At 43.3% G+C, this 9073-nt stretch overlaps 2 protein-coding genes across 2 annotated transcripts in view; one reads left to right on the forward strand and one right to left on the reverse strand.

Annotated features, from left to right (window-relative positions):
• The window catches only part of FANCM (Fanconi anemia complementation group M), a 123432-nt gene that overhangs the window by 86261 nt on the left and 28098 nt on the right, over positions 1-9073 (reverse strand). The gene's annotated exons all lie outside the window — the stretch shown is intronic.
• LOC108797913 (heme-binding protein 1-like) overlaps positions 1-9073 on the forward strand; it is a 35678-nt gene that overhangs the window by 17642 nt on the left and 8963 nt on the right. The window contains exons 2-4 of the mRNA XM_018569613.1: positions 1147-1238; positions 5120-5261; positions 8475-8658. Coding sequence (XP_018425115.1) covers positions 1147-1238; positions 5120-5261; positions 8475-8658 — 418 coding nt within the window. The remainder of the gene's footprint in view (positions 1-1146; positions 1239-5119; positions 5262-8474; positions 8659-9073) is intronic.

Raw genomic sequence — 9073 nt, forward strand, 5'->3', positions numbered from 1 at the left:
ATTTTTTTTTTCTTTCATTTATTCTGTTTTGCTGTTAGAGTTCCCCTCACACACATACATACACACACTATATTGGGACGCCTGCCTTTACACGTACATGAACTGCTATTGCATCCCAGTCTTAGTCCCTAGGGTTCAATATTGAGTTGGCCCGCCCTTTGTAGCTATAACAGCTTCAACTCTTCTGTGGAAGGCTGTCCACAAGGTTTAGGAGTGTGTCTATGGGAATGTTTGACCTTTCTTCCAGAAGCGCATTTGTGAGGTCAGTTACTGATGTTGGACAAGAAGGCCGGGCTCACAGTCTCCGCTCTAATTCATTCCAAAGGTGTTCTATTGGGTTGAGGTCAGGACTCTGTGCAGGCCAGTCAAGTTCCTCCACCCCAAACTTGCTCACCCATGTCTTTATGGATTTTGCTTTGTGCACTGGTGCAAAGTCATGTTGGAACAGGAAGGGGCCATCCCACAAAGTCTGGAGCATGAAATTGTCCAAAATGTCTTGGTGTGCTGATGCCTTAAGAGTTCCCTTCATTGGAACTAAGGGGCCAAGCCCAACCCCCAAAAAACAACCCCACACCATAATCCCCCCTCCACCAAACTTTACACTTGTGCCATTACCACAGCACACTGTAAAAGTGTTTCAGTCCTAAAAGGTACTCTTACCATGAGAGAATAACGGAGGTATTTTTGCTGACTGTCCATTTTCAAAATTGATAGTTACCTGGCTGATATGGCTTTGGCTTCAGTGATGACAGACACTGACCCAGAACAAGTATAGAGATAATGTATTCTGGACACCTTTACTGCAAACATGTTTGGGTGTCTGTGACTGTCTATGTATTGAAGCCAGACATAACTAGCATGTTAGAGACCATCAAAGGCAGTGCCCTGTTCTCATCAGTCACATTGTTTTGAAATCTCCAACCAAAGTGTAGGCAACCTTGACACTCCAGCTCTGGGGAATCTACAAGTACCACCATGCCTTTGTGAGTCAACACCTAAATGGGATTTGTAGCTTTACCATAGCTGGAGTGTCGTGGTTGCCTACCCATTCCTTAGACCATGTATGTCTAAAAGGGAAACACTGTCTGTTCAGAGGCTGAAGACTGTCTTAGACTGGTCCACTAACATGCCTTGTTCTCATTTCAGAGATGGCAGAGCCCATTCAGCAGCTGACACGGAATGGCAGAACAGAGGAACGGCAGAGGGTGCCCTTCCTGCTTCTCAGTTGCAAAGAAAAGGTATAACTATCTATTGATCTCGTTATTTGCCAAGGTTTCACCGTTTACATTCAAACATATGCAATTAAAGCTAATCTGTCAGAAAACCAAAAAGCTTGTGTGGGAAGCCACAGGTGGAAGCCAGCATTCTATTCTTGGCTTTATACTGCTGCTTGCATGATGCTATTGAGCCATCACCATGAGGGGTGGCCTTGCAGGCTTACAGAACGTGTCAAAGGAGGTGGATGGGCTCTTCATCAAGAAGTGTTGGAATTTGTATGTTATAATGAAGTCAGGCAGGACTCTTAGATGCTGGAAAGGACATCCAAAATGTACCAGGAGGAACAGCTAGGTAGTACTGTATTTGGTTTAGTTCCATTGGGTCAGTCACAGCTTTACTTTGATACCAAATATTATCAGTATTGCTGGTATAAATGAGCTGTGCAACAGCCTCCAGCAAACATTCCGAGACTGTGAGCACTGAAACACCAAAAAAAAAACACAAAATCCTCGTCTCCCAAATGCACCCGTGTTGCCATCATCACAGGCTTCTAAAAGATTATAAGTGGTCATTTCAACTCATGTTACCATTGCACCCGATAGTCCCACATTGGACAGGACTGTCCCTCTTTTGTTCCTCCAGTTCTTCTGTATTTTATTGGAATTTTACAATGCGATTTAATTACCAAAAATGTTGTACTGCACTAATCTTTTCTTCAATCTCTAAGATTTCCTTCTATACTTCTCAAAATAACAAATGCAATGTAGAGGTGGAAAAATAAAAAGAAACACTTGTAGATTTAATTAATTTTGGTGAATAGACGTTTTTCATGGTAGATCTGGGGGCATGGCAAAGGTACATCCATTGCCTACATACTTCGTATTAAAGTGTCCCTCTTTTTCATCCCAGAAAGTGGGGAGATATGGATTTCGGAGGCACAGTCCACTGCGGTCACTGTCAGGAAACCCACCTTGAGAAATACCATGTTGCCATCACATGAAGTGCATGCATAGAGATGAAGTAGTTGTAAAGAGGTTGCATGAGATGCAACAAAGCATTAAAATGTGTGTGCGATAGGCCAACTCTCTCCCAGTACCCACCAATCCGAGTGAACTCCCACTTTGTTGGGCTTTTTGGGAGTTTCTGAGCTGGAAACTGCCTTACCAATGATTTACATGGCTTACCCTAGTGGAGAATGCGTTCTGAGCGCAAAATGTTGCCTGAACATGAATCCCTGTCCATCTAGCATAACATGAGCTGTGACAACAAACCTGTAGATAGCTATATACTTCTTAGCAAAATAGAGATGAATCTTACAAACCCAATCTGGGAGCTTGTGCAGAAAGCACTGTGTTTTCTTGAAGGGCTCATTGCCACATATACGCAAAAACAGGCTTATTTGGCATGAAATTAAGTCTGTATTTGCCCCACTAGGGAGCCCCAGCTGTTGCATATGTGTGTCCATAGGATTGTATGGGCACAATACACTGTACAGATATGCACGCATATTGGTGTAGTTTCCCCCTTGCAAAACTTCTGTATTCAGTAACTTATGTCCATACACATGCAAACGCCAGTACTTATGTTTACATGTGCCTACTCGCTTACAGCGTATTGTGTCCATACATTCCTATTGACACAAACATGCAACAGCTGGGGGCTCCCAGACACTGCAAATACAGACGTATTTTCTGCTGTATGCCCACACGCCTGTATTTGCTTTTGTAGGAGTAAGCCCTAAAGCAGATAGTGCCTTGAGCATACCGCTTTAAACTGCAGCCTACCAAAAACACCAGGAATCCGCAAGTGAGAGTCACATGTCGTCCAGTCCGTCTGTACTCTTACAATCTGTGATAATCTGATTTTCTGCTCACAGTCTAATCCTTCACTGAGTCTTCGCCTTGTTTTCCCCATGTACAACCCACGAGTCAGACAACAGCAGGTTTTGGCTTTATGAAGAATCTATAGTTTTCCCTTGAAGGAGAACTATGAGGGGAGTGAAAATCCCTCAGCTTCATAGTTCATAGCTGTAGCTCGCGGTATATTGAGCTTTGGGTCGCGGGAGGACGCTGGTTTGTGTCCTCCCGTGAACCTTAGGAGAACTATGGTGAAAAACACTGACCCTATAGTTCTCCTTTAAGGAAATCCTACTTTCTCTCGTTTTTTCCTGTTTATTGTATATATTCCAGGAAAAGATTACAGCAGTTTTCATAGGATTTAGGTGCCCGCTGATTAGCTGAAAATGACCAAAAAATTGTTTTAGTAAGTTGCTCCTGTGGCTGTTCTATAAACTTTAAGTACAGTAAACTCTCCATTATCCGGCATTCAAAAAACCAGAAAGAGGGACAAAATAAAAATCGAGGATTATACTCAATTTTTATGCCAGTTGCTTGATCTACATGTGCACGCTAAAAAATTTTGTTCGCAACTAAATTTATTTAGTTGCTAAAAAAAAAAATCCTCCGTTTAGATCTTGCTGCGGCCAACGGCTAGATTCCTCAGCTGGCAGGTGAATGTAAAAAACGAGTAGTGGGAGTGTGCAATAGACAGCCTGCTATTGGCTATGTCAATTTGAAATGGTCAATAGCAGAATCTAGCCAGCAGATGAGTTTGGGGAGGGGATGGGAGTTGTTGCTTGAGAGTTAGTGACTCAAGTAACCAGAAACTACAATTAACCGGCCATCTACAAATCCCCATGGATGCTGTACATGGATTTTGGTCTCTAATTTTAAGGACCAGTCCCTCTTTAGAACACAATTCCCTCATGGATATTTTTAATTAGATTTTACTAGTTAAAAAAAAAATTAAACACATTTGCAGTACATTACTACGATACCTGTACACTTCCCCATATTTTATCCCTTTAAAGACCCTCCAAGTACAGAAAAATACCTGTTAGATCTGCCAAAAACGGTTGAAGTCCTGTTGTGTGGACAGCGCGTAGAAATTTTGTGACTACAGCTGGCCATACAGTGGTTGGATTTCGGCAAAGCCTGTTGACTAGACCAAAATTTGACCAGCCAGCAACCTCCCATTTGACAAAAACTGATTTTTCAAAATCGACTTCTGTCAAAGAAGCCAGTCTGTAGATTTTCTGCCAAACATTGACTGTAGCCAATCTGCAACAAAAGCTGCTATTTTTTTTATTTAAATTTTTTAATAGTAAGCTCGCTGCACGATGGACTACAATCTCCCATTTAGTCTATGAATTTGTATTTCAGTAATAGTCCCTGTGTGTTGTAAAGTAGTCACCGCTCCAAGCTCGCTCCTATGATGGACTACAATCTCAATACAAATTAGTAAACTAATTGCAAGATTGTAGTCCATCACAGGAGTGAGCTTGGAGCGGTGACTACTTTACAACACACACAGGGACCATGAGGAACAAAAGTAGCCCCCCTCCAGAAGGAAGGACAGTGTCGGCACCAATTCAGATATGATTTGAGGCTCTACAGCTGAGTGATAGACACATAAGATACATTCTTGTTAATAGTTAAAGGTACATGAATGTATTTTTAAGATTTAACTCTGTTTAGTGTCACTTTAATTTTTAGTTTGTATTTAAAGCAGAACTCTTTCCAAAAATAACACAGGCCTACGCCATCACTTGGTGAGACTTCAGGCAAACATATCTGTGGGTGGAAGCGACATTCATAAAACATTACAGGACTAGCATACCGGCAACTTTTGTGGCAGAAGGCAGTGTTATCAGTTCGGCATTCTCTATGCCACAGCAACCTGCGATGGACAATGCTGGGCTTTCTTAAAAAAAAAAAAAAAAAACATAGCACAAGGAATGTTTTCATGAATGTACTTTAAAACGTGAACATTGTAGTTGATACCGTTAAAGAGGTGTTTGTTTTTTTATATATAAAATCCATTTTTTTGTTCTTGCTCATAGTGTGGTGAAACACTGTATGAAAAAAGGCAATATGGAAAAGCCAAGTGGGCCTGCATCAAGATGCAAGAGGAAAGATATGAACAAAGTATCTGCATGGGGTTCATGAAGCTTATGAGATACATCTGTGAGCAGAATTCTACAGGTAAGAGACGACATCTCATGATCCCACACGTACATCCCTATCAGGACAAAACTTTCCATATACAGTCAACACATCTATTTTGGTTCTGCTGCACATATTGGAACTGGAAAACTCAATAATATGGTTTTGTGTGCACAAGAGGGGGGGGGGATGGCTCTTCGATGCAATACAAACTAGGGAGAGAAGACAAAAAACAGATCCTGCAGAATTATTTTATAACTTAGTGACATTAAAGTAAAAACATTTTTTCCCTCCCCCAATGTTAATTAAAGCACTTACCTTAAATGAGGTCTCTTAATCCGATCTTTCCTGCCCTATTCATCTGACCTTCCAGCGCTGCTGCGGGTCTCCGATCCAGAGCTGACTCTCTGCTTGTTGGAACTTCCTGTCCCACGTTGTCTGCATGCGGGTGCACGCCGTCCATAGACTTACCTTGCGTCTCTCGTATCCCAGCCGAAAATCCGAACTGCGAATGTGCCCGCCCCAAGATGTTTTGCGGCCACCCGAGCAGTTTTGGATTTTCGGACGGGAGCGCGCGGCGGAGACAGGGATAAGTTTAAACCGCTTTTTTTTTCCTTTCACTTTTTGCATACATTTACTGCTTGTTAGCAGTAGATATATGGGGAAAAAAAAACAGAAGGTTTAGAAACCCTTTAACATGAGTGTAGGCGCTCCCTATATTAAAAGCAGACCTTTATCAAAATTTTGCCAATGCATCCCTCTATGTATAATGATAACAGACATGTCAGTTGCAAAATGCTGTAATTTTAATGTACTTGCAGAGCATTCACTTCCTGCTTTGAAAGTGCAAAAATGAAGTCAGTGCCAAAGCAATGCACACTGGGATTGCCTCGTGACTGGCACAGGAATTAATCGCAGTGACGCAATATAAAAAAAACTAAAAGCATTTGCCCTCTTCAAATATGGCCGCCCGCAAGATTCCAGGACCGGGATTTAAACTTAAAAAAATGTATTTACAAACAAAAAATTGCATTTTAAATGTGTTTATTGGGATAACTGCATAATGATGCATATGGTATTTTTTTTTTATTTCATATTGCCTGTAAAAGGTCTGCTTTAAAGATCTATATATTCAGCCCACTTCCTTCCCCAAGCTTCCCACTATCCTGCTACTGCAAAATGACATGTGGAAAAAAGGAGCAACACTGTCACTGAATCGCATTTTATGCGATACTGTCAGTTACGCTGTAAGATATTGTATGCTTCATACAATTAATCACTTATGGTTTCAAAAACTCCCTCTTCCTATGAATCCCCCATGAAAACACTTAAGAGAACTATGGGGTTAAAGTTTTTTTGCACTTTTAGATTTCATTTTCTACTGATACAGGAGTACATATTGTAATGCACTGCTGTAATCAAAAACGCACCATAAACTTGTTATTGAACATATTCGACGCTGCTGGGGCTAAGCGCCATCCTGTGTAGTGATCCTGGCAATATTGTTGGGATCCTCCCCACTGGTCTCTCCTCCCTGTGATTGACAGTGCATGTTATGAGCCACTGCGTTCATGAATAAACCGCAGGTGCAGCAGCTGTCCCTGCAGCTCTCTCCCCACCTTCCCTCCAAGCGCTGCTGCACTTCCTACCATAACGAACCGTTGCCTCCTCTTCTGGACTTGACAGCGGGCACGCTTCATTCATATGATAGTGTTCTATCATAGTTCTCCTTTAGGTTGATTGATAAGTAAATTGATATCTTTACATCCCCTGCAGAACCAAGGCTCCTGCTTATGCCAGTTATGACCAAAAGCCGGAGCAGAGGTCAGATAGTGATCTCAGCTAAAGAGAAAGACAAATCTGTTGATTAAAAAGGAGAACTATGGGGTAAGTGTTTATACCCATAGTTCTTCTATGGGTCACGGGAGGACATAAACTAGCATCCTCCCGTGACCCAAAGCTCAGTATATCGCGAGCTACAGCTTGCGGTATACTGAGACCTCCGCGGCCGGGACGGATCCCAACATTACTGTCGAGATCCGCCCAGCTGTGAGTGATAGCTGGAGCTGGCTCTGCCTATCTAGAGGCAGAGCCAGCTGTACTCGTCCCCTCCCCCATCCATTCCGCCAGTCAGGGGAGGGGGGAATTCCTGCAGTGAGTGACAGTCACTGTTCTCTGCAGGGAGATAATCGAGAAGTGAGCGAACGACGGTATGCGTTTGCTCACTTCACGATCTATTGAGACGACGTGCAACAGTTTCATTGTCACACGTCGGCTCGAACTATGAGAATGAGTGAAAAATCACTTGTGGCGATGCACTGAAGTCAATGGCACTGCAAACACTTTTTGCAGATCACACTGGACTGGAACGCAGGCTCTAATGTGCCTGTGTTCCGGGTGCGGGCGATCGCACTGCGGGCGGTGTGGCTGCGGTGACATTGACTTCAATGCACCACCACACCCCCTCCCGACCCTGAACACAGGGAGCCCGCCGGCTTGCGTTACAGTGCGTTCTAGAGGCTGAACACTCTGGAACGCAGACTTTGTGGTGTGAACCGGCCCTCTTTCCTCACGCTCTCTCTCCTTACTCTCTCCTCGCGCTCTTTACTTGCTCTCTCCCGTTTCCATCTGCTGTCTCTCTTCTCCCTCTCTGCTGTCTCTCTCCTGTCTTTTCTTACCTCCACTCTCTCCTCTTGTGCGCCGGCGTCCTGTCCTCCTGCAGTGCCCGTGTGGCCGAATGTGCAGACTGGAGAGCTGTCCCGCCCCTTCCAGTCTACGGCATCTGACACATTCAGCCGCACGAGCACGGCGGGAGGACAGGACACAGGTCAGTGAGCCGATCGCGATCTATCCGTGTTCGCTTTGCGATAGACTGGTAGATTTTTAGAAACAGAGGCAGAAACTCCTCATAGTAATGATAGGACTGGTTGGTTCTAGGCAACACTTCCTCCAATTTTCATGGATCGGTGTGGTGTAGATAGCATTTGTTTCAAGTATCCTTGCAACAACTACATCCCCAACCTGGCAACAAGCAAAGTTTGGGTGTTTTCCCAGTAGATACTGGAAGAAAAAACAAGAAACCAAATACTATCTGAAGTGTTGTGCTGCTCTTCCCTCATAATAAATTGGACAAATTAGATTTTAGGTTCTGTATCTCATCTTAGTACAGGCCTCAGTTTCTAAAAAAAAAAAAAAAAAAGGAGGTAAAAAAAAATGGTAGACGTTATGACAATGCTTTATCTTCATTTTTAGGCTCATATTTGGGAATGACCATTCCAGTTCTTACAACTGTGCACACAGATGAAGCAAACACAGGAATCACACGTGCTGTCACAGTGGCATATTATATCCCCTCCCATCTTCAAGCCAACCCACCTCAACCTACAGATCAGGATATCATCATAGAAGAGTGGCCACCCACTGTGGTCTTCTCCAGGTAACTACAACTGTATTGATATATCTGAAATATGCCAAGTAAAGTTTGACCATGAACATCAATAAGGACTGCGTTTATAATGTGTGGCCTTCCTTGCTGCTTTAAAAGTGCAACCACTATTCTCTTTCTGGCTATGCTAATGGGAGAGTCACTGACCTGAAACAAGCATCAGATCTCTTTCCTGGATTCATGCTTGTTCCAGGATCTCTTTAAAAGGAAGCCAGAATGAGGAAAATATGCAGCATTAAATACCAGTAGACAGCAGTAGATCCTACAGGTCTATTTTAATGGTGTACACTAAAGGTCATTGGGAGTCTGTGAAAGTTCTGCTGGGTTGACCACGGTCCCCTTCCACTGACCCTGAAGACATTTTGCTAAGGGGGGGGGGGGGGGGGGGGGGGGGTGGGATCTACAT

The sequence above is a fragment of the Nanorana parkeri genome, unplaced genomic scaffold, assembly GCF_000935625.1.
Source record: "Nanorana parkeri isolate BGI_ZX_2015 unplaced genomic scaffold, ASM93562v1 scaffold1365, whole genome shotgun sequence".
Taxonomy (NCBI): Eukaryota; Metazoa; Chordata; class Amphibia; order Anura; family Dicroglossidae; genus Nanorana; species Nanorana parkeri.